Source organism: Pygoscelis adeliae, unplaced genomic scaffold (assembly GCF_000699105.1).
Source record: "Pygoscelis adeliae isolate BGI_AS28 unplaced genomic scaffold, ASM69910v1 Scaffold71, whole genome shotgun sequence".
NCBI classification, from domain to species: Eukaryota; Metazoa; Chordata; class Aves; order Sphenisciformes; family Spheniscidae; genus Pygoscelis; species Pygoscelis adeliae.
The window spans coordinates 4692364-4718081 of record NW_008824356.1 but is presented as its reverse complement, the minus strand read 5'-3'; the positions used below and the strand labels follow the sequence as shown (position 1 = coordinate 4718081).

Below are 25718 nucleotides of genomic sequence, written 5' to 3'. Positions count from 1 at the left end.
CCTGCTGCTTCTGACCAGTGACGAGGCAGAGCATGAAGTCCCCAAGGTGCACGTGTATGGTACCAACATGCTGGCCACAAACGTATTCACAGATGCGAGGATGGGGCCGGCAGGTGCCCACGTAAGGAGCATTCACATAAAACACGAACAGCACAAATCCCGTTCCTGCTCACCAGCTACTCACACTTAAAATTTGCTAGCAGATCACACGCGTTTCTACCCAGCATCCAGTCTTCAGAGCTGTGGTGTCTCCATGTCTGTCTAGCTCTCAGACCTCTGGTCTTTCTCTGTGGTTAGTCCAGCTTGAAGTTCGCTAGCAGATCACACACACACGCTCTTACAAAGGAAATAGTTTATGAAGAAGAACAGACTGCAGCGATCACCAGGCAAGTGTATTGACCAGGAGCCTGTTTACACATGACTGGCACCTTCCGTTTCCTCCCTTTTTCCCACTTTCCTATTCTTGGTCCATCCTGATCCACCTTGATCCTTCCTTTTACCTGCATTTATTCCTTCCCTAAATATCTCTTAAGTTTTACTCAGTTTCACAATCACCCTCAAACATCCTATGAGAAGTTTGCTGTTTCAATGAGACCCATGATAGTCTTGGGTTTTTTTCTGATTATCAATTATATGGTCTTCCTACTGGCTACAAAGTTTCCAGCTGAACCTCTTTGGTGTTGCACTAAAGCAGTACCTTGCAATGGCCCTTCAATCAGCATCTTAAGAATTCTGCTGTTTGGAACTGTTTGTTGGATTTGTGCATCTCTGTGCTTAATTTATTGTCTCCCCTGAGTTTGTCTTTTATGTTGAGGAGCTATCAGCTAGATATCCCTAAAGTTGGAACTTTCTGGTTTACTTGTGGCCCTTCTGGCAATAGAGTGCTAGCAGCGTAATAAATTGCATTACAAAGCTAAGTAGGCATAACTGCCATTTTATACATGGAAAACAGAAAACAAGCAAAGCTCTGCTCACAAACTTTGGTAGCAAAGCAAAATATAGAGCCCGAGAACGATAAGCCCTAGGCCTGTCTTTTAATGACCAGCTCAGCCTACAGTGCCTTTCTCTTAATCAACAATGTCTTCCTTCTTTTAATTCTGTTTTTTAACAATTTCCCTTATTTCCCCTTCATAATGTCTTTGTCTTAGTCGTACATCTGGCAACAAAAGGCAGTCCAGTTCTTTGATCGACCTCACCTCGGACAGCACCTGGGATCAGCAAAAGCCTCACTTGTTTCCTAAATCCCGCTTGAGGCCAAAAAGCGCTTCATCTCCCTGGATTCCTTCCATCACCATCCCTCAGCCCTTCAAAATGACACTGCGGGAAGCTCGCAAAAAGTCCCAGTTGATGAAGTCATACGTGTTTCTTGAACTAGACAAACAGAGAGACAAAAGGCAAAGCCAGGACGAAGCTGAATGTCAGAAACAATTCCGGGCACAGCCTGTACCTGCCCATGTGTTTTTGCCCCTTTATCAGGAAATAATGGAACAGAATGAGATCCGTAGGCAAATAGCAACGCAGAAAAGAAAGGAGCTGCTACTTTCAACCCAGCGGCCCTTCAGTTTCCTGGAGAAGGAGGAGAAAAAGAAAGAAGCTATCAGACAAAAGTTCCTGGCGGCAGCAACCCCAAATGAGAGCTCCAAACAGAAGCAAGCCAGTAAAAAAGTTCCTAAATCTACTTATGAACCACTTCTTGGAGAGAAACTCAAAGGTAAAATGCCAGGGCTCTTCCTGTAAAAACAGCTCCCTGCCTGTCCCTCGCTGTCTCCATGCTGGGAAGTAGGATCATGGCCCACAGGGCGTTACTTGGAGTGTAAAGTCAATATCATTACTTCCCCTGGTGTTTCCTGTATCACCGGTCATTACATTTCATCTAGATACCCTTACAGTAGAGTGTCCTAAATTTAGTAGTCTTGTATCAGTGTCAGCAGCGGCAGTTCTGTGCCACTCCCCAGCGCACATGGGTACATTGAGCTCTTCAGACAGATTTCCATACCCCTTTTGCTGCAAGTCATGACAGTTTGGGAATCCTTCCCTGCACTGGATTCCATACCTTTGGTTATGCTAAAGGGACTTAGATGATTTGTGGCACAAATGTGAAGACAGATGTAGTGCCAGAAGTGTCCAAGGTCCATGCAGTATCTTGGAACTGACAATTTTACTCCCACCCAAGTGATCTGTGCTGCACAGGACCCCTCGGAGAAAAATACTTCCTGAGTCCAAATCAGGCAATTAGTTCGGTTCTAAGTGATAGTGCAGTAGTGCAGTCTCTCCTGCCATTCTCTGATGTTTTCAGTTAACTTCCCACTTGCTCTCCACCTCCTTATTCAAGTGCTAAAACAAGGGAGGTAGGTGCCAGGACCATTCTAGTCAGAGGGACAGCCAAGGAAATTTTCCTGATGCTCGCTTTCTTTCAGATGGCTTAAGCCCCCACAGTTGTAAGTTTGAACTAAGCAATACAGACTTCACGCTTGAATATAGGAACTAAACCAGCCCTTGATAACCCTCATTGCTTTTCTCGCCCCTTTTTTTTTACTGTTTCCCACCAATTGCTTCTTGAGTATACACCAGTTCAGTTTTCATCAGAAAACATTCTGTTGTGGTGTACTAAACTAAATAGATTAGAAAGGTAAAAGAGAGCAAAGGACAAGCCGTTGTTCTGTTTCTATCTGGTATATGAGAAGGGAGGAGGAATGAACATTTCATACCTCAGTCAATGCAAACTTATAAATAGACTGAAAAAAAGTCTTATTTTGCAAACAGCAGTATTGATTTTTTTTTTTTCTAAAAGCAAAAAAACCCCCCACAGCCAACTGTTTGCATTTTCTCAAATATTTAGTGCCACACAGGCAAGGACTCAGTTTGACATTATACCCTGAAGCACATTCTTTCCATGGAAAGTTTGTCACAAAAGTCACAGGACATGATCCATCCACCAAATGCTCCTTAAAATCTTTTCCAATATAGACAAACACTGCTGGATATTACACAGAAAAGCCATCATCCCTTACAAGTATATTTGAACAGCCCGTTTGGATCACACAGTCAACATAATGACATAAAGTCCCGTATGAAAAGTAGAACCTTGATTAACACAACACGTCTGCAAGACAAAGGGCACAAGTTATCTGGTACCCCTAAGAACAGGAGTAGGAGAAGGCCTGTTCAGTAACTTTCTCTGATAAGTGAAAGAGATACCTAGAGATTAATGCCTAAGAAAGAGACATGTTTTTTTCTGGTATCCTTGAACATCTTCCTGGGAGGCAGAGGAGAGAGAGAGGCTGGAAAGTGGGGAAAGAACACAGGATGGCTGGTCGCTCCTATATGTGTAGCTGCCATCATAAAGAAAAGTTGAGAGTTGTGCAGTGGCAATTTCACAGCCTTTTATGTCACTCATATTCTTCTCATTGCTTTGCTTTTGATTCATTAGAAGCTGAACTCTACAGAGAAATCCGCATTCAAATGAGAGCCAAGGATTTGCTTGAGAGCTCCGCAGCTCTTATAAATACTAGCAACTGTCGGAGGGAGCCTCAGTCCCGAACTGCCACTAAAACTAAGCAGGAGAGACTTGGCTTCTTGCAGGACAAAAGTTTCAGCTTCAAGCCAAGGATCAATCCAACAATACCGGATTTTGAAGGACTTTACTGGGCATTTCAGAGGGAAGCAGTAAGGAGACAAGAAATCAAAGAGGCAACTCGTAATAAGCCATTCAAGCTAAGAACCTCCAATCTCCGTGGCAGGCAGAGGCAGGCTAATGAAAAGATAAAGGTGAGATGACTGGATATTTCTGTGGTACTGCTTTCTCTGATCAAGATGGCACCTTCTTAAATTTATAGCATTTATTTATGGATGGTTAGTGTCCTGTGACCTCTGCCCTTGTCTTGGGAGTACTGCAGAATTCTAGGACAAACCAGAGAACAAAATTCTACACAAAGAGATGAGCTATGACAGCGAAGGCTCAGCCACCCTTCCATACTCCTAATCACGTCTCCTTCCCCTCATCCCTTAGCCCCTCCCATGTAAATCCCTACTGATGGAAGAGAGAAGAATGAGTGCATTGCCCACATACCCCAACTGTTCTCTTTGGTAGACAAAGAACAGAGGGGATTCTGTACTGTGAACAAATACACTGAATGAAGTTCCATTTTTTTCAGGATTCTCAGCAACTTTGCAAGGTTTCAGTGCAAAAAAGTCATTCTCTGACCGGACTTTCCTCTCTCTCTTCCAACACCCTTCCAGTGCATATTACAGATGCAGCTAGAAAAAGGGAATCTGCTATTAGGTAAGTAGAAAAGTTTGTCTACAAGACCATACACCAACTAATGACCAAAATGGAGGGAAAAAAGTCAATGTTTTCCCTCATCACATCAACTACATCAACAATACTTTTCCTAAATGTTTGGCTGTCTTCTTTCTTTTCTAATTCTTGCCCTGCCTCCCAGTTGATTTGGGAGCTGCACACTCGTATGTCTGACATTTTGCTTTTCTCCTTAGAGGACTACAAAAGTGAAATTCCCCGCTAGCATGTAGTCTGGCAGTCTTAAGTGAGCTCATTAATAACTTTTTTCTATGTAGATACTCCCAAGATAACAAAAAGGAAGGGGACAAAGAAGGAATTTATTGGCTGGAGAAACAGAAAAAGAAATGTCAAGCTATCCAAAAGTCAGTGAACAGCCGAGCAAAAGCCCTGGATCCGCATAAAAGCCTGGAGGAAACACACAAGGAGAAGTCGAAACAGAACTGGTCAGTATCCTATTATGCACAGAGATAACCATTTGCTCTGCTAACTGGGGATCATCAGGTAATTCTTTAGGAGGAATTGGGTCTAAGAACATTCCTAGCCTAACTTTTTTGGCTGTGATACCCATTCCACATCCATTTGGATTTCTTAACAATTCCACTCTTTTTCTACAGAACAGTTTCCTTTAGATTAACATTTGTAGAAACTAATTTGTACAAACAAGCCAACTGAAACGTATAATTCAGTAAAGCCCACATAAGATAAGGTTTTCTGAAAACATGAACACTGGTTCTCTGCCTACACTGTAGTAGTAAAGCTTTGCTAATGGGTCCATAACTTGCCAGCAATAGCAGCATTTTGCCCAGCGTTCAGAATCAAGACAATCACCAGAGCTATTAAAGGACAACACAGTTATTGAGAATTCCTCGTTCTTGATCAGCTACGGTCAGAAGAAACCTGTATTAGACAGGGAACTTTTCCATTTCAGGCAAAATATGAGAGAGAGAACAAAGGAATACAGAAAGGAGCTGGAAGAAATGCAGCTGCGAGTCAAGAACAGACCATACCTCTTTGAACAAGTCACCAAGGTAACTGGTCAAAGTTCCAGAGTGTTTCTGGGCAACAGGATACATTGTCTTTCATTTAAGACAGGCATTAAGAAATCTAGTCTCAAGTTAATGCACGGATAAGAAGGTGCAAATGGTTGCGTAGTCTCTTGACTACACTCAAAATAACACCTGGAAGGCCACCCAAGTATAATTTAAATTCCTTCCCACCACCTGAAAAAACACTCGGACTTATTTCTTGGTCGTAAAGCTTTCCAGTCCCTAGTATATATTGCAATCAAAATATATGGTCTGATCAAAATTAAGGCCTTATCACACCAGAAATTACATGAATACCTATTCTGCACCTGAATACCATAGCCTATAGTCTAGAAATTTTAAACTTTTTTTCTTAAAACCCTCTCCAGTTGAGCACTTTTTCTTTGTACCTCTAGTGCTACTAGAAAAACATTAATGACAGTTACGTCGCTTACATCGCCTGCAAGCTCTGCTATCTGGGGTTGCGTTCAGCACATCTCCCCCATCACGCAGTACCATCTGCACATCTTTATTGCCCTTGAGGTGTAGATACAATCTTTACTCTCTACAAAGTATCTTTTTCCCGGGGTTTTGGCTTTCAGTTCTGTCTCCTTGCAGGGACATACCTGGTTAGAGACATAGTGACAATACATTGACAACATGCCGATTTAAGATTTCTCAATAGAAAGTACCCTCCTGGGTCAGACTTTCTGTTCGCATGAGTGGTTAATGGAGGCAGAGAACACATTTGTATGATAAATATCGGTAACATTTCTGTTTGTCAGGTTGCTAAGATTTCACCAGTATCCATAGCATTCACTCATGTTGAGACAAGATTTTTATCCTTCCACATGGAACACCTTAATCTTTAGGAACTGGCCAGTCCCTCTGGAAAACCGTCATCTCAGACTACATTAATTTGCAAGGTTTATTATTTGGAGGCAGTGAGGATATAGGATCCAGGACGCTTGGTTTTCAGTTTCTTAAAGATGAGCTGATATGAAGCTATTTCACAGGTGCTCCCCGTTTATTGAACTCCACTGTCGTTAGTGCTTACAAATTATAAGCAAACATGTTTCCAGAATTTCTCACAACCCTTTTTTGCACATATTCTCAATTTGAGTGTCAGAGTCAGGACTCGGACACAAATATGCTAGCCTGGTAGGACTGGAATGCTGTAGAAGCAGGAGAACAAAAGAAGGAAGAAAAAAAAGAACAGAAGCAGGAAAAGGTGAGCTCTGGCTTTGAGAGATGTGAGACATTCTCCTAGTATTCAGTTTTGGTACTGTACTGTATGGATGACAAAAATTCTGGACGGGGGCTTTGCTGTCCTCTTGTTTTCATCAGGAGTGTCAGCCATGAACTTTAAAACAACTTGACCATTATGGGGAAGCCCCAGTTCTACGTGCTTACTGTTTAAGTTTCGATTTCATAGCATGATGCTCGTCAAGGAGCAGAGCGTCGCTACAGACACACCCTCCAGCAGGTTGGGCTAAGCGAAGAATTTGTAAGGAAAAAAGGGAAAGATGCCACTGACTTGCTGGAAGAAGAATCTGACGTTCACAGGTAATAAAAACAATGCAATACAGCTCTTTTGCCTTTGAGTAGAAATATTTTCCTTGTTCGTGAAAGCGTTCCGGTTTGTATCATCTAGTGCAGGCAAAATTAAATCAACTTCCCTCGCCTTATTAAGCATCACAGCTTCTCTATCTTAACTCCTATGACTGCACTCTATTTCTTATGCATGGGGCAAAGCAGCAAGTAAGCACTGCAAACCATTTCCGGTATTAGACTATCGCTATTTCTGCAGAGCGCCGAAGTCTCGGGGTGAAAAGGACGACTGTACTGTACAGGAAGGAGAACCTCAAGAGGAACAGAGCGGAAAGGAAGTGGCAACGTGAGATCTAGCAGAAGAATCCATCGATCATCTCTTGATTTTTTTAATTCAAGATTCTCCAGGTTAATCCTCGGGAACTTTCTGGTTTAGGCTGACACCTACGAATTGCTCTGGGGTAAGTGAGATGTGAGAACTTAGTAAAGGAAAAAAAGACCAGCTGTTGTTTAGAACATGTCTTGTCCAACCCAGCAAACCCTGCAGCCTTCCTTGGTCTTCATAAGTGTTCCCTGTGTGAGCCACTTCTCTTTCTTTAATGGGAAACAAGTTAAAAAGGTTGAAGCACTATCTTTGGATAAAAGCAGATAGAAAAGATTGAAGGGGTACAGCCTCCAGTGTCAGCTCCTTGTGTTCATGCCACGGAAGCACACAGAAAGGGGAGAGCATGTCTTTCAGTGTGCTAAACCTTGGTTTATACATACATGTGGTAGAATGCTTTTAAACAAGGTATTTCTAAAAAAAAAATTGCAGGATTTGACCTACCTTGGGAGAAGACTCAGAGGGAAGTCCCTCTCTGGTGTTAACTCTTCATTCACTCATTACCAGCTCTGCTCCTTCCTCCCATTAGGAAGAAGCAATAGTCTTTCTATACTAAAATATCTCCCATACTTCATTATTTGGAACTGTTTTAACATCTTACCAATTTAGGTCATTAATTTGGCCTGAAAAACAACCAAAATTATGAAGAAGGTTGTAATTAAACAACGCATCACTTCGGATTGCTGTTGTCCTAATTCTACAATTACTGTGATATCAAAGGTGGACTTCGGTGGAAGAAAGATTAGGTATTACCTGTCAGCAAGTTGCACTCAAATGCCTGGGGCATCTCAAATGGTATAGTTCACACATTAGTGGTCTTCCTTTACCTGACAGTAATAACGATCTCAAAAATACAAACCCTTACCACCTGGAATGTTTTCTGAGAATTATGATATCGGAGCACTTTGAGATTAAAAGATTTTTAAATGGCTATCAATGTTTTTGCATTGTCCAATTTCTTTATCGATCATCTTTTCCTCACTTTTTAAACGGAAGAAGTGTCTCTTCATCTTCGTTACCTCAACCCATTTCTCCTTACGCTGTAACAACAAAACCTCACCATCAAATCAGAAATACGATGCCTGTAAGAGCTACCACATTAAATAAAGATATAAAACTGAGATCATGGTATTTTTGATCATAACAAAGTACTAGAACCAAGAATTTATGGCCCCGGGGTTTCAGGCTGCTATGTTATACTTCCACAGAGATCAATTCATGCTGATACATAGCTGAACGCATTGGGTTGCAGCAGTCCTCCTTACTGACCCAAAGGATCTCCAACAAATCTAAGTTTAGGCTTGTATTTTTCCTTTTTTCCTCCCTTTCCAGTTGAAGAGCGTTCTACGCAATGCATCTGCTGAGTGCTGTGTCACAGACTGGAATGCAGCCCTTCACCAGGCTGGAAATACTTCCGTCACTGTAGAGGCTTTCCACACTGACAAGAGGCTTCAGCACCCGAGAGGGTTCAAGGAAGGCTGTTACCAGTGTACCGGTTTCTACATAGGTTTAATTATGTAGGACACACAAAGGCTGTTCTTTCTCCTGTGTCCGCTGGAAAAAAGCAGTGACGTAATCATATTGTCACCATGCCTTGTCACATTGACAGGGGAAGGAAAGAAGATTTCTTCCATGCTCCAAGTCTGTGGTCTAAAGCCCATCGGGCTTGTATGGGTATATCTGGAGCAGTGGGAGGGAAATTTCAATGCATTCATTTTAAGGGGTATTTACTAAAATTGTTTGCTACTTTCCATAATACTACTTGATGATGCTGGAAAAAGAAATTTCCAAGTATGTGAAGTGTAAAAGAAAACCTTAAGAAAGGAGGAACACAGGCTTGCCTTTAAATTAATATATGGTATTACGCCGTATCCCTTTAACAAATACCAAGGTGACATGCGTGAATACAGTAACAGATAAATCCAAGTCTTAATATTGGTCCCTAAACAGAAATTGCTCAAACGGTGATGAAAGTAAAAGCATCAAACTAACTGAAACTCACTAGCACCTTTCTTGCTAAACAGTGTTGTTCTGAAAGTAGGATTACATTTCTGTAATCCTAAAAGAGATTTGTAATCTCTTAATATATCTCAAAAATGGTATGGAAATAAAGAATTTCCACTTTCGCTCTGGATTTTTGCATTTTATGAAATATTTTGTTATTTTTAGTTAAAGGAATTACAGCCTGTTCAGTTGACCTATAAAAATACTGTAGTAAAGAAGACATCTCACTAGAGCATCTCCCATCAATTTATGAGGTGGTAGCCAAACCACATCAGATCCTGCTTTACAGGTACCTGGTGGAGCTTCTGCAAGAGCCTCCAGATTACAATACCTTTAATGACAGTAGCACTACCTTTACATTCAGCTAGGGAGCAATATAAACTAAAAGCATTCTCTTCGCATAGGAGCTGTTATAGACGTGTAGTATCTTAGCAAAACTCTGCATTCTTAATAATCCCGATTCTGAAGAAACTCTGTAAGTTAACAAAAATTCAAAACATCTACGTGGTAGACTCATTTAAAGAGCTTGATACACCAAGTTTTGGAGGAAAAAGTGACTGGGGAAAGCAGGAAAAGAACACAGCAAATGTAATTAAATGATATCAAGTAGTACATTTATTTCAGATAGTAAGTCAGCTTCTGACAGTGAGATGTATTAGAATATAGTCTCTGAAGGTAAAGGATGGAAGGAAGGCCTGTTGCTCAAGATACTGAATGTTTGTACAGTGCCTAGCACAATGAGGTCCTGGTCCTTAACTGGGGCTCCTAGGTGCTCCAGCAAAACAAACGCGTTAGGCTTTAGGAGAAGGGACTGCATAAACAGTTTTGAAATGGCGTTCCACGACATGGGCTAAATGACACCTAAGCAGCAGACTTCACCTTTTAAGCTCTGCAAGAGAGAAACTTGGTCCGGTAGGTCTCCTCCAACTCCAGTTTTATGATTCATTCTCCATCTACCCACCTGCCCTGTGCACAGTTAAAGCGATGTTCACTCATCCCACTGCAACATGGTGAGCCTCTCGGAGGACGGATCGATCCCACTTCAGTCACCACATATAAGAGGGCGGAAGAAAGAGCAGCTGGTCTCACCCTCCTCTACTCCAATAATAGACTCAGTGTCTGGCAGGTGCAGAGACTCAACACCGAGGCTGGGCTGAGAGTTCATGGGGATGAGATTTTTACTATGCACTGTAGATTCTTCCAGCAAACTGCTGCCCATCAGTGACTCTATTGTGAAAAAAAAAGGGTAAAACAAAATTCTCATGATGTAATGATACTGCAATATATGATACAATCCCTGCCCGCCTCTAAGTCATGTAGACTTCTTCCCTAGACACCTATTTTATCCGTTCCTACTCTTTGGGCATCCAGCGCTCCAAGGGATGGTGACTCCTATATTCATTGTTTTGAGCCTTAGTATGGTGAGATCTCATGCAGGCTTGGCACTGCGTAAAAAACCAGGCTTCTTACAACTAGAATACATAACGAAGGGCACAAATTCCATAGGAAGAAAAGATACCAGATTCATGTTAATTTTGAAAACAATAAACCTATCTGCCCCTTGACAACAATACAGAAATACACATTTGTCTTCTATCCTAGAAAAGGGGAAGGTGAGCAATCCATCCTCATCTCCAGGAGGAACAGTCTTTTATTCCTTACTGGCTTGTGGTCTTGTATTTTCGGGACAAACATCCTCCTTTCTCTTTGACCATCCACTAATGCTTTCCTGCACTTCTCCCCCACAGAGAGTGCCCTCCCTCCTTACCTGGCTGTTCTCGCTCTCTGCTGCCAGCTGTTCCAATTCGGGAGTGGTGTTTCCTCATATGCACATTTCTGCTACCACTCTGGGAAAATGTCTTCCCACAAATTTGGCACTGATGGGGCTTCACTCCTTGGAGTAGAAGGGGAAAAAATATCCCAAGAATTACCAAATTGGGAATAAAGACCTCATCAATGATGAAGCCAATAATACTGTTTTGAAATGGCTCTTGACACCACTGGTGCTCATTATCGGTGAAAAAAACAAATGAGAAATATTACTGTTTCCTGGAGAGCAATAAGCTTCCAGAACAGAAGAGTTTTAGGTATCAGTATTGCCACCTGTTGGAAGTCTCAAGTCTGAAGAGTAACATAAAGTCTTCAAGTCTGATTTATAAGAGGGAACAAGTTATTTGGAATCTCTTACTCACTGACATGGAAATATTTGATATTCCATACCTAGAATAAAATGACCAAAAGCAAGGAAGCAGAGGCAAGGAAGCTATCCCCTGCCATCACACAACAAATTGCAGCATCTGGTTTACATTACTGGGTAGAGGCGGGATGATGACTTGTCACTGTGAAAGGATTTCCATTTTACAGAGCAGTCTACCATTTTCACAGTACAAGAAGTATGATGTCCATATGTGTGAGCTCAATAGCATGGAAGCCAAGGAGACAGGAAAGAAAAAGCGTGGAGAACTCAGGTAATCCCAAAAGTTACTACCCCAATAAAATTTCCCCTTCCCCAAACAAGAGGCGGGATGATGACTTGTCACTGTGAAAGGATTTCCATTTTACAGAGCAGTCTACCATTTTCACAGTACAAGAAGTATGATGTCCATATGTGTGAGCTCAATAGCATGGAAGCCAAGGAGACAGGAAAGAAAAAGCGTGGAGAACTCAGGTAATCCCAAAAGTTACTACCCCAATAAAATTTCCCCTTTCCCAAACAAGCCATATTATGTGCTGATGATATTTAAGATAGATCAATCAAAACAGAAGGCAGAAGCTTTGAAACACTTGTGAAATACATTTACATCTAATGCTTTGTCCAATTACAAGTATGTAGCATTAAAAAATAAACGAAAACCCTACCTATGGCAGAAACGACTCATGAGAGATTTCAGATTTGAATGGCTTTGAGGTGCTAGATTCTCTCTTTTAAATAAGAAAATGGCAGCTATGAAACAGATATCTAAACTTAATGACAGTTTAGAAACAACTTTAAAAAATAATTTTAAAAATGTAATTTGAATTTAGAAACATAAAATTTAGAAACAGAAACAACAGAAAAGACTGAAGTGTACAGGCTATAGGCACCACAAAGGAAGTCATGAAACACTATCAGCAGAAGTCCTGTAGAAACCACGGGATTTTTCTTAAGGAAATCAAATCAAAGTCCTACAATACGGATCTTTTCTCAGATAGGTCACAGAATGTCAGGTGAAGACTCTTACCTGAGTGGACAACCAAATGTTTCCGAAGGCTGGAGTACTCGGCAAAGGAGCGACCGCATCCCTGTGCCTCACACAGAAAGGGTTTTTCCCCTACAAAGGAAAAGTAAGTTCTTAGATTTTGGGATCACAACTTGATCTGAATGTCCGAGTCCCTCTGAAGATCTCTACCCCATTCTCCCTTTTGGCCTTACGTGCAACAAAGTTCAACAGAAATTACAGATATGCTTCCTAAGGCTTTTAAAGCACTCTCTTCATCAGCTTTCAAGAGGAAACACTGCCATTCTTTCTGAAATATTCTTAGATCATCATTCACTGAAAGCAAAGCAAGGGTCCACTGTTTCTAAATACATCTTCCAAGTATTTAAATACCAAGAGAGTAATACAGAAGTGCCTGGACTATGATATATCTTCTGTATGCAGTTCTTAACAACCAGCTCTCTGCTTCACACACTCCCAGGATCCTGCTCCCTTTCTGCCTCTCAGTGACAAAAATCCCATTAATTGTATTTCCCTTCATATCAGATTCTATACTTTATTTCAGATTAGGCTGAACTTGGCAAAATCCTGTGAGAAACGTGTCAGTCATTTATATTTATGTGTGGAGGAACAGTAATTCAAGGCACAATTTGTTCTCATAGGCTGAAATTTGTTATTTTTATATATCTCCACAGCTATTTTTGTGTTTGTCTAAATGATGATAAATTGGGAGGTGACTACACTAATGCAATGCAATATAATTAACCTGTTCTAAACACCCTCTTAATAAAGCCTTAAATAAAACTAGAGGTAACTTTTGCCTGCAACATCCCACTAAAGAACTTAATACACCGTCTAACACGATTTCAAGTCTTTAACCAGACTACCATATCAGAGTAACAGCAAGTCCACAGGAGATTAAGCAAGCTAATTTAGCTATTTTATTGTCTAACATACACCTAGTTCTTTCAGAGTACATTTGTTCTTAAAGTTGTTTCTACTGTGATTTTGCCTTTAAAAGTCCTCTCCCTACAGTTCATTTCTCAGCTTCCTATCCGCTATAGCGTTCAACAGGTCTGAGCAAAAAGGATCCACACAGTATGTTCTGATTGGTGTTACAAAGCTGAAATATGTGGCAGATTCTCAAACACTGATTGTACCTTCTGCCTTGTTATAAATATTTAAAACTTGGAAAGAAGGAAGGAAAACTACCATTGACAAAATTACCAGCACACAGTTCCATCTATAAGAAACCCTAGATCTATTTACACCTGCAGTTTTATAACACCTTTGGTGTGATCAAACTCTTAATTGCACATTATCAATTTGCAGTTAAGAAAGTTATTATTTACTCCTCCAGAAGCTACTACTTTGTTGGTTGCAGAACACTCACTCTATCATGGAGGATTGTGCATGTGTCAGCTGGGCCTATTAACTTTTTCTGCGCCTTGGCTGGGAGCTTTAAGTGCAAAAGACAACTGTAAAAATGATGGCTGCTGTTAGTACACATTCAAAATTTTATTATTGGTATATATAATTTTTAACCACATCCCAACATCTGCCCCCAAACCGTGTGTTCTAGCTAGACTGCAAATTCTTTAAAATAGCAACCTTTTTCCATGTGTATCTACGAAGTACATACCATACGGTAGTGTTTAAGTAAGGCAGAAGGCATAAACAGCTGCTGGCAGCCCACATAATCTGCGATTTCATTTTACTAGAGAGGCCTTGTGCTGTCACAGTTGTCAAGGTTATTTTGAAATGTTAACCAACTGCAATGCAATACTACCTTCCTAGGTCATTAGGGAATCTCTAACAATATTCTGAAAGGCTTGAACTGGGCCACTCGTTTAAGTGGTGTGATAACCCTGAGGCTTAAAAAAGCAAACAATCAAAACCACCAGAAGATTCACGATGAACTTTGCTAACTATTAAATTGCTGATCATTTCAGCAGTAACTTGTGTGGCTCTCTCAAACAACTTTCTAGGATAAAAACACCTAAAGCACTTTATGCAGTTGTCAAGACTTTGGCTGGTACACCAACTTCTAAAAACATTGACAAGGCAGGATCAAATTCTCCAGAGGAGACAGCATAAACAAACCATGTATAAAATACAGCACTATGAAATAAAGGTTCTTGTTTTACTTAATATAAAAAGCTGAGCATGAGTTAGAGAGCACATTAGGCTCCAGCATATGGTAATGTCCCAAATTAGCATTTGCACAAACAGAGCAGTTTGCATGCCAAAATGCTGTTTCCTAATTATTTCCTTTTTCTACTAGACTTTGCTACTATATTTTTGCTACTCATTCCACTGTATTCCTCACTTCCCTAAATTTCCCAAATGTAGTCATTCTACAAGCAGCAGAGGTAACATAACCTAGTCAGATTCAGCCAGATGTCAGTACAGCTACGACTGTGTCCACCAGGACTCCACGCTGGAGAAATATTTAAGCTATTGTGCCTTTCAGGAATTTAAAAGAGCTTCTTTATAAAAAACAATTACAGCAGTTGTGTTCACTAACTATTCCCTTGGGAACAGTCTAGTTTCTCCCCAAAACAACAGCCCCTCTCCCTCCATCAAACAATTTGAGGGGGGAAGGGAACCTTCAGAGCATGGATCTGAGCAGAGTACAGCATCATCATATAGTATTTGAAGGGTGAAACCTGTGTGAAATTATACAGGATAGTAAAGGGGGTAAGCAGTTGATTAATTCAACCTATAGATCAATGTGAATTGATAGAAAAGGGACATTAATGAAGGGCAGAGATAAACAACATAATATCCTCAAAAGTTTGAGGATGGAGGAGGAAGTTTATTCCTCAGTAAAGACCCCACCTCTGCAGACCACAAATAGGTGAGGTCTAAAACACACCAGTGTGAATTCGTAGGTGGTTCTTCAGATTTCCAGCTGTTGTGAACTGTTTCCCACAGCCCAGCTCTGTGCACACAAAGGGTTTTTCACCATTGTGAGTTCTCATGTGCACCTTCAGCCTCTGCAAGACGTAGAAACTTTTTCCACAGCCTTCTGCTGGGCAGGTGAAGGAGCGGTCGTTCCTGGAAAGCAACAAAATAGCTGTTTCATTACCAGCTACTGCAATGTATTTTTCATGAACACTCGACTTCTTTCTTTGATTAAATAAAAAGCAGAAACATTTAAACCGAAATGAATTATATCACAAAACAGAGAGACTCAACTGAAGTGAGTGACCTAAGTCCTAAGGAAGTAGTCTGGGTGGTCCACTGGAAGAATTTGTTCAGGTAGTATCTTTTCATCATATTGCCTTGCCTGTTCTCTACCCAGAATGATTTAGTAAAGCAGTGCAACAGATTATATAGGAACATTCCACATATAGTGGAATCTCAGTCACTGGAGGATCAAAAATGGCTGTATGTGTACATATAACATATGCAATTACTGCTGGCCCTGTCTCAGGGCAAGATGGTGGGCTCACGTCTATTGGAGTCCTTCCCAGTTTTTAAGCTTCTCATCTACAATTTACCTCAGAGACTGCCAATCTAAAAAAGATTAGGGTCATTTGTTAGAGCAAGCAGCTTTGTTCAAGGATATATAAAAGTACGATAGCATCCTACAAGTTCTAATGTTCACTATACCACAGAAGTGATAGTGACGCCCTTTATTGAGCACCTGTTAAAATACAAATATTCTAAACCAAACATTAACAGGGACCTGCAAAAATAATCTAAATCTGGTCAAAGTGTTTCAACATAGATGACCTAAAGCAAGCAACGGGACTAGTATTTCTAAGAGTAATACCAGGTTTTCACAGCCTGTCGATGTCAAAAACTAACGCTATCCCAAACACAGAGCATATATTTTCAAACTCATGACAACATATAGCTTTATTCCACTCACCGGTGTGTTTTCAGATGATACTTGAAGTGAGCTGGCCACACAAATGTCCGATCGCAGCCCTCAACTGTGCACTTCAGCTTCCTTTCCACGCGAGATAAATGAGGAATGGGGCTAGAGTCTTTTGGCTGCCCGTCTCCTGAGCAAAGATGAACATTTTCACCTGGAACAAAAATCCCAGCAAAATCTAAAAAAGATACAGATTACTATAATGCGTCAAATTTAATAGATAAAAACAGCATCATATATGATACAGGACTGTAAAGCAGGTATGTGCCTGGCTACTAATTGTTTACCATGTCCTACATGCTGCTGCCTAGCCCATAACAGGGATCAGACACAGATTTGCAAACTTTGCCAGGCCCATAAACTATTCCCAACAAGCTATCTGTATCAGGTCAGCTGCTACCAGATGAGGCTCATCACAAGAAGAATAGAAAGCCAATGCACGAAAATTATAAAAATGGTCTCTATATCAATACCAACCAACCAATTTTAAGTACCAGCCAGGATAACTATTTTTAAAAACACCTTAGCTAAAAAGAGATATTGCATTTGTTTGCAACTATTTATTAAAATAATTAAGTCACAAAGCATGTGACCAAATCCAATTATGTATTCTCCAGAAAGCTGATCTCCAAACCCAGTGGAGCTAAGAAGAAAGTACGAATTACAGTATGCACTAAAAATAGACACTTGAAAGTGAAAATGAAAGCTGAAATACAAGCAGCTGCAGTCAGAAAGAAGATACTCTTCACACGTACCAGAGAACACGTGGACTACAATGGAACTGCTGGGTCCACTAAAGTTCGTTCCCTGAGAAAAACTGAGGAGCCTATTTATATTGCAGAAAAATTACACGATTGTTCTGTATAATTCTGTCACTGATGATTTGAAGACATGTCAGAACAGATTAAGAGCAAGAGAGAGTGAAAGAGAGAGGAATAAACAAGCCAAAACTAGGGGCCTTGTATGGAACATTCAACTTTTGAGACAGAAGCAGGGTATTTCCTACCGTTATTGCTTGCTTTGGCATTCTTAGCGAGCTGTGCCCGAGTGGCAGCTATTAAACTGTCATGGGCCAATTCTTGCACTCGTAGGAACCATGGGGTACTGCTGTCTGTGCTATCATGAGAGAGAAAGTCATTCCCAGAATCTTCTGCTTCATCTTGAACAAACACCAAGTGCTCTGCTGGAGACCCCAGCCCTAGAAAAGAAGACAACTTCATGAAACAGAAGGATAATGTAACAGAGGGAAATTTCTTTTGCTTCCCAGAGGCTAGTGTTCATGGCATAGATGTAATAGCTGCACTGAAAAAGTCTTCACTGACCTCTACATTGTAGGAAGCTGTTGATGATTAAATGCTCCTGAAATATCCAATAATGCCCAGCAAATTTCGTGATCTTTCCCCTTCATAAGCAGCAGGGACAGTTGTACTTGTATCTCCTGCATTCTGTTGTCTGAGACATATCCAGCCAGATGACAAACAGAAGGAGAATTACCTGCTCTTGTTAGGTTGAGAAGAATAAATGAAGTGCTGTCACTGGGCTGGAGGTCTTGCAATAAACTGGAAGTCTCTGGAGTTGACAGAAGTTCAGATGGTTTCTGTACATTCTGTGCCCTTGTTTCCTCTCCATCAGGGCCCACATTTACCTGGAGACTTCTCAAGACAGCAGATGAAGAAACATCTTTGGAAGAATTAGTGTGACTTGGAGAAGTGAGATCTCTTTCATCATCTAGTGAAGAAAGTGAAACCAGAGTAAACAAAAAGTATAAATACACTATGACTAAAAGATATCTATGAGGTTATTTTTCTAGAAGAAAATTTGAACTGGAGAGAGATTGGAGGAGGAAGGAATTTTCTAACTAGTCAGACTTCACTGTTAAATGAGAAAAGTTTCAGTCACCCTTCTGAACCCGTTCCTCCATCCCTGGAACGCCTTCTTGGCAAGAGGCGGCGCAGCAAAGACAGCTGTATAAAGGGCACACTCGCAAAGATCTGCCACATAGATTTTACCTGGCAACATGAGTCTGTTGCATTCTGAGGTCTCAGTAACAGGAAGGAGAGAAAGACAGGTGATGTCTTTTGGTTCCGATTCAACCAGCCCTTGCCCCAGTGGAATAGAAGTATTCTGAACAAACTGAACCAGCAGCTGAAAAAAAATACTGAAGATTAGGTCAAGAGCAGCACAAATCATTTAAAAAGTACTAAACCCAGTCCCTTACCCCTCGCTGTCTTGTAGGAATATAATCCCATGAATACACATCAAAGTAAATGGAAGCTTTTTACTTCATATTAATGGCAAAGAAGGAATTGTTTGTATTTGTCATCTCTGAAGTACCTATAAAATTCTCATTTCTTTAACATACAATAAACAGCTCTGGATCATTGCAGACTACTCTGAAGACTCCTTAGGCTATATTCCTTTTTATTTAATCTTTTACCAAGATAAATTTTACCAATATATGCATGTTTTAAGGCATATATTCCTTTTTAATCCATCTTTTACTACTTGATACTTTACTACGCTCTAACCTTCCAAGTAAATGTTTTCTATGCTCAGCCTTTGGTACAGGTTTTTTTTTTAAATCATCATCTTTACATACTTAACTGAAAGAAAGTTGGCCTTTCTTAAATAAAAAAGCAAGCAAAAGACTAGTTGCAAAGATGTCTAGCTAATGGCTATTCAAAACAGGCAGATAATGATCAGAGGAACAAGGCTGGGATGACAAGGGGGAGAACACAGCCAGCCTTATCCATCCAAATCAGCTACTCCTAAAACCAACAAAGATGGGCAATTAAAGCCATTGTCCTTAGCATGAAACCCACCCACTAAGGGGATTCAACAGAAGAAACCCTCTCCAGAATACTATGCAAAATAAGGGGGACTACTGCATAAAGAGGTATAAGCCTTACAGTGGGATGTGTTCCCTGGGGAGGACTTTGGGACTGAACGAGAGATCTGGGGGATTGTACAGGACTTATTATGCATTGTTTAAGGGAAAGGCCAAAGGCAGGAAAAGGAAGGGATCAAGGTGGATCAGGGCAGAACAAACACAGGAAAATGGAGGAGGATAAAAGAGGCCCATTACGTATACGCAGGAAGTTGGTCAATTCAGTTGTCTGATGCAGCCTAACCATCGCAGTCCGTCCTGTCTTCTTATTAAACTCCATTCCTAACTATTTCCTGTGTGATCCTGCTCTCTGGAGTGCGTGTGTGGCATACGCTAGTGAACTCCAAGCCAGACTAGTTGGCAAGCAGAACAAGAGGTGTGGTGACATATCCTGGAGAAACCCATGAAGGTTGTCTCTAGGCAGCAACCCTTGGAAACAGAATCTGGCACTTTGCGCTGCCTGTGTTTATGGGGGTAAAGCCACGAGCGTCCTACCTGTGTTCATCTCTTTAGTGCCAGTCACATCTGTACAGTGCTTGTGTGAGTGCACCTACTTGAAAATTGTACTGAACCTCACTCGTGGCTGGATCTAAGATCAGAAATAGGGAGCAGCCCTCATCTTGATGGGTCCAGAGGGTGAGAAATGCCTGGCGTCATTCAGTCCAGCAGATTTAGCTATCTGTAATGTCAGTCAGCTCTGCCAATGCAAAAAATTACTTCTGGCTAACTCCTAAAAATCTCGAGTTATAAAAAAGGAACCTGACATTTGAAAAGGAACTGGAAGTCAGAGAAATGCCTTTCCTCACCCCTGAAAGTCTTCCCATATTTAACTAAGTTTAGAGCAGCAAAGCATGTGCCTTGTTTACTCATTCTGTCCCCTTGACAACATCTCAAGCTTTTGTCAGACTACTGGATATAACGCTGGACTCTGGATATAACTGCCTTACCTCCAAGCACAGACACAGAAATGAGACTCTCTTTCTTCTGTTACCAGTGCCACAGCAGTCCATACTAAAATATTCTGATTTAACAAAGGAAGTGCTGCTGGGAGTTAGGAGATAACACAGCCCAACTTTTGCAATGGACTGAACTAATTCTTCTGTGAAGTCCACAAGCTTTTTTAACAAATACGGTCTCAAATCCTTCCACTGTATGGAATTAAATCTGGAGACCAGAAAGACTAAAGGCGTCAGTTGTAACAGACCCAGACACATACTCCACATTTCAGAGAAAATGCCCCTCAAAAACCATATATAGGATCTATTTATTTGGCTATAAGTAAGTTCTGTCAAACATACTTACTCCTGTACTCGCATTCTCAAAATATGTTGAAAAACACAGATGAAAGAAATACGGAAAATAACAATACACCAAAAACAACCCTCAAGTCGCTATTCCTTATCCCTAGGAAACTCCTTGACATAAAGATCCTGCATTCTGCTGCTGTCTAGCAAACAACTGTATGCAACAGACTTCCTTTATCTTTGGCATTTAGAAGGAAACCGTACAAGATAGTTAATTCAAAAGCTACTACCCTCATTGTGACACATTTTAGCATGCATTCCCACAGAGCCCAGAGGGAGTTGTCTGCGCAGTGAGATGGTTCATCAGTGTCAAAAGAAACAGAGTAAAAAAGCATGATATGCCCATGGTATATTTGTGAATAAAACCCAACAGTCACTAATAATTTGATTCTTATTTTGTATGTTGTGATTGCCTTAGTATTTAATTTTCAGAACTACTGGCACCCAATTCCAAATTATTTCTATAGCAGATACCAGCCTTTTGAGCTTCTCCTACATCAGGATGAAGTTCATTAAATCAAAGAAACTGCAAAGAAAACTTAATAGTTTGGGCTCTGATGTCTCTATGTTTATTTCCTCTCACGAAAACACTGGAAATACTCAAGCAGTTTTACCTTGAAGAGTTACTGCTGTCAGAGCCCTGAAGCCTTAATTGCCCTGAGTGGTCTCACCTGGGGCCCCCACCCTTTTGCCCAGGGGCTTCACTTAAACCCAGGGTCTCCATTTAAGTTCAGCCTGTGCTCCCTAGTCCCTTCCTGAGCTGTGTTGTAGGTTTACCTGTCTCGAGCCCTGTCTCCTGGATGAACCTCAGACTTCTACCGCATCAGTGTCTCCAGCCCCATTTCCTGCTACTCCTGACTGCACTCTCTGGATGGACCCTGGACCTGGTTCATCACTTTGCCTCGTCCAGGGCTGTGGATGGACCCTGTTTCCAGCACCAGTGCCCTGCTGTGCTCAGGTGCTGCAGGATTGTGCCCCGGTCAGTGAGGACACCACCTAGGCTGGGATCACCTTGGCTCCCAGCTCATCCTCCCTTAGGAGCAGCCTGTCATTGCTGACAATTATGAAGGTAAAAATTAAGTCTTGAAGCCATTCAGATGACAATATGCCACTTGAACTAGGCCACAAGCCAGACTGCAGTTTGAAAGGTTAGTGTTTTTTCCTCTTAGGTATATTATAAGATTATCCAGAGGCCCTGGTCAGAAGAGGGAACTATGTTTATGTTGTCAAAAAAATATATAGGCAATAAGAGATAGTCCCTCCCCCAAAGGCATGCATTCTAATTTATCAAAAAAAATAGGAGAAAGAGGGGTAAAAAGAGAAGGGAGTTAGGAATAACAGAGCAAGGCAACCAGAAGAAAGAAGTTGGACTGAAAAATGTGAGCAGCAAGAGGGTTCTAAATTACTGGATCGTCTTTCATTTAAAAGCTGTTCATGATCCCTACTGCTGCCTACTCCACCATGAAACACTTGTTTTATGGACTCTTCCATTTTTATACAGAAAGCCTTAGATAAAACTTTCCTCCTACAATAGGAAAGCTTTGCTTCAAACTCTCCACTTCCACACAGCAACATTAAGCCACTAGGGAAAAGCAAAATGCAGCAGCCACAAACAGATGCTCAAAAGAAAAGAGATCCTTTTAATTTTCTTCGTAAAGTAATAACAAGCTAGTAGAGAGAATTAAAAGGGGGCAAAAGAAGCAGAAGTAAACAAAAGGACACGAATCATGCTCATTGTTAAAATTTGGAATAAAAAAAACGCAACCCTTCCCATAAACTAAAGCAAACTAGTCACTAAATATATCCCTCCCAACTCTACATCAAGTAATTCAGAGAAAATAAAAATTTTCATGTGACAGTTGTATCTTGACAGCCAAGTACTTTCAGAAACCTTCCTTCCTGTTCAAAATCATTGAATACTTTTGTGACAACTACAGCACTGGAATATGGGAAAAAACTAATTACAAACACTGTGTGCTGCTTTCTTAAGTTTCTTATAATTTGGTTTTGCAACTGAAAGCAAAAAGGAAATTGTGAGGGATCTGGTAATTGGCTATTCAGCATAAAAGACAGACTAGGCACAGGAGAGGTGATAAATTAAATGTGCAAATACACAAACTCTAACAAACTGCAGATAAGGCAGTAACAAAGACCAGAACTCCTGGGACACTGATGGATGGGCCATTACAGGAACGACTTGAGTGTGACCTTGAAGAAATTCAACCTGAAACTTTGTAAGAGATAGGAACAATATTACCATGGGTTACCAGAACACATCTCATAGGCAAGAGCAAACTTCTTACAGGATATGGGGGAAATTCTGGGACTGGGTAAAACTTATAATAAGATGTTTTAAGAGGAGGCTGTGGGAATGTCAAGAACTTATGGATGTTTAGGGGAAGGATCAAAGGCGGGGAAAGGGAGGGATCAAGGTGGATAGGAGAGGAGCAACCATGGGGAACAGGAAGGGGGTGGGAGATAATGAGTCGACCACATGTTAGCAGGCTGCAGGTCAGTACGCTGCTCTGCCTCATCACTGTAGTCTACCCTGTCTTCTCAAATGCTGTTTGCTCCTAAACAGTTTCCAAGTCTATTCATCTAGTTAACTTCAAGTTGGACTCGCCTGTGAATAGGAGGAAGCCACAATCTGGAAACTCAAGATCCTGGCCAGAGGCTGGATTAAAAAGTCCAGGGCCTGGAGATGGATACCGGAAGGACTCAAGCTTTGGCAGAGACTGGACAGATCCATGACTGTGAGTATGTGTATCAGCTGAGAGAGGGCATGTGTGTAATATGCTAGCAAAGTTCAAGCCTGATTACCTGATGAGTAGGAACAGAATTAGGCCATCTGTGGTCTTCCTGTTCCATGTGAATGTCATTTCTGTTTGTGGGTGCCTGTAAAGGTACTGTCCTGCCGTGTGTTAGTGTTTACAGCCATATGTGTCTGTACTGCCTATGTGTGCATGGGCACATATTTGCAGTTCAGGCTCAGCCTTGCTTCTGCCTGCACCTGGGAACAGTCCAGTGGTCTCTTGTCTGAAGGACCGGGGTGGGGGGTGGGGGAATTTCCTGGATGCTACAGTTCGTCAGATCTCATAACCACATAATATCTGGCATCACAAACAGGATCCAGATGGGCTGTAAGTATTCCTGAGATGGTGACTACAGAATCTCTATGTAAGGAGGGGACTGATCCTTCTGCAAATATGGCCAAAGTGCTAGAATTTGTAACCAAGCAGACAGAACATCTTGGGGCACCTGAATAGGAAAAGTTAGGGAAACTGAATGTACAGAATATTAACAGAACACAAAAGGAATTGTAAGAGGTATAAAGTGGCTTTACTTTATGGCCAAGATGTCCCTTGGAATTTGAAACAGATTTTGATACTGGTTAATTGCAAAAGGACATCCTCAACTTAGAGAGTCAAACTTTATGGGCCAGATGTGAGTCATACAAAGAGAATCTACAGGCTGTGGAGGGACAAAATGAGCAAAGTTCAGCTGCATCTTGCTATGAAGAATTTTATTTTTGGCTCTGCCATACCACCTTCTTGAATATAACCTCCTTTTACTCCTTCTGCTGAAACACTACATAACTCTGAAAATCCTGCAAGTAATGTAGACAGTGTATGTACTAAAAACGTAAAATATTTCTTGGCTCTTGTCACTAAACAAATAATTGTCATCCCTGCTGTTCAACAAGAGATGGTTGGACAGGATGATCCCAGGGTCTATCACCACAAGCAGTGCAGAATGCTTGTGTTACCAAGAAGGCTTGGACAATGTCCCTCACCTGAGGGGGGGAGGGGGCGAAATCTGTTAAAGAACTACCAACCCCTCCTAAACATCCTAAAAAAACAAAAACAAAAAACCCCCAAACCACTACAGAAACAAATGAAAATATGGCCATCTGGGATGGATCGGGTTGAAGTTTGTGTCCCATAACAGACCCCCTTCATCAGGTGATTCAAAAGCCAGGAAGTGTCAGGCAGCTGCTTGCTTTGAGGTGAGGGTGGCTGGGAGGGGGGGAAGGTTGTTCCAGTAGTAATGTTCAGATCTATCCTCCTAACGGACAGCTGGAGAGCTAGACCAGACTCCCAGAGCATCAGGGACCATGTTTTAAATCGATACTGTTTCTGTTCTAAATTTAACTAGTGAGCCACTACAAAATAAAGAGGTCAAAAGAACATTTAGCAGAGGGGGAGGGGTGGAAGGGAAAGGAGGGGCTGGAGCTGAAGGGTGTGGAGGGCAGAAGGCTGTTTAGCTAGAAACTAGGGTGCCTTCCTCCCATACAACCTCTGGGGAATGAATTCATTCACAAGAGTCTCTCCTTATGAGGTGCTGATGAGGAGAGAAAGGAGAGGCTAAAACACCTCCCTCCACCCCCTTTTCAATAGCCAATTCAATTTATAGACCAGAGCTGTAGCTCACTCGATTGTGCCAGAGCTACCCCCGACAGCAGAAAGCACCCTGCAGTGGACCAGTGTGGTGGAGGTGGCTGGAAATATTTGCAATTGTAACAAATCACCCTGAAGGCTTAAAGCATGCAAAATGCAGATCTTATCAGTTCCCTGAGGAATGCTGGTAATACAGCTTTGGGGGCAGGGAGTCCAGAAGAAAAAGCAGATCCATCTGCCCGTACAAACTGTCTCCAAGCAACTTTGTAACTTCCTATGAAGGGAGGATTCACCTCTACTCAAGTATTAAACATTTACTGGCACATTGGTGGCTTCGTTAGGGATAAAACCAGGAGCAAAGAAGCTTACGCAATCCATCCATAGTGCTTTGATTAATGTTATCTAGATGTTACACAAACACAGTTAGCTCTTAATTAATACCTTTCTCCCATGGTAGGGGATATGAAGAAACATCTGTGGCTGTAAGAATTATGGTGGCATGGCTCACCAGAGGATATAAAATCACGATTGACTCTCAGAGATACTTGAACTGCTATTTGGGAAAGGTGTAAAAAGGGTATCTACCAGTTTCACATCAAAGGAGTAGAAAATAGTACTAACAACACAACTTTCACAATCAGAACAAGGGTGTGTATAGATTTGGTAATCCACAATGCAAATGAATCCAGATCTGTAGTATAAAATAGCCCTGATCAAGATTGAGGAATGTGGTTTAGAAGACAGCATCTATGGAAAGAATGCCCTCTGCAACCACTAGCTTTCAT

The 25718-nt window shown here is 41.3% G+C and overlaps 2 protein-coding genes across 2 annotated transcripts in view; one reads left to right on the top strand and one right to left on the bottom strand.

The window, feature by feature from the left end:
* FAM161B (family with sequence similarity 161, member B) overlaps window positions 1-8183 on the top strand; it is a 10367-nt gene extending 2184 nt beyond the window's left edge. The window contains exons 2-8 of the mRNA XM_009319474.1: window positions 1149-1711; window positions 3431-3768; window positions 4155-4282; window positions 4576-4743; window positions 5229-5328; window positions 6761-6891; window positions 7136-8183. Of these exons, the coding sequence (XP_009317749.1) occupies window positions 1149-1711; window positions 3431-3768; window positions 4155-4282; window positions 4576-4743; window positions 5229-5328; window positions 6761-6891; window positions 7136-7226 (1519 nt within the window). The 3' untranslated portion in view covers window positions 7227-8183. The remainder of the gene's footprint in view (window positions 1-1148; window positions 1712-3430; window positions 3769-4154; window positions 4283-4575; window positions 4744-5228; window positions 5329-6760; window positions 6892-7135) is intronic.
* Window positions 8184-9849: 1666 nt separating this feature from the next.
* The window catches only part of ZNF410 (zinc finger protein 410), a 19024-nt gene continuing 3155 nt past the window's right edge, over window positions 9850-25718 (bottom strand). The window contains exons 3-10 of the mRNA XM_009319382.1: window positions 18355-18490; window positions 17840-18073; window positions 17352-17543; window positions 16340-16499; window positions 15338-15519; window positions 12484-12573; window positions 11031-11156; window positions 9850-10489 (exon numbers count right to left, since the gene is read on the bottom strand). Coding sequence (XP_009317657.1) covers window positions 10305-10489; window positions 11031-11156; window positions 12484-12573; window positions 15338-15519; window positions 16340-16499; window positions 17352-17543; window positions 17840-18073; window positions 18355-18490 — 1305 coding nt within the window. The 3' untranslated portion in view covers window positions 9850-10304. The remainder of the gene's footprint in view (window positions 10490-11030; window positions 11157-12483; window positions 12574-15337; window positions 15520-16339; window positions 16500-17351; window positions 17544-17839; window positions 18074-18354; window positions 18491-25718) is intronic.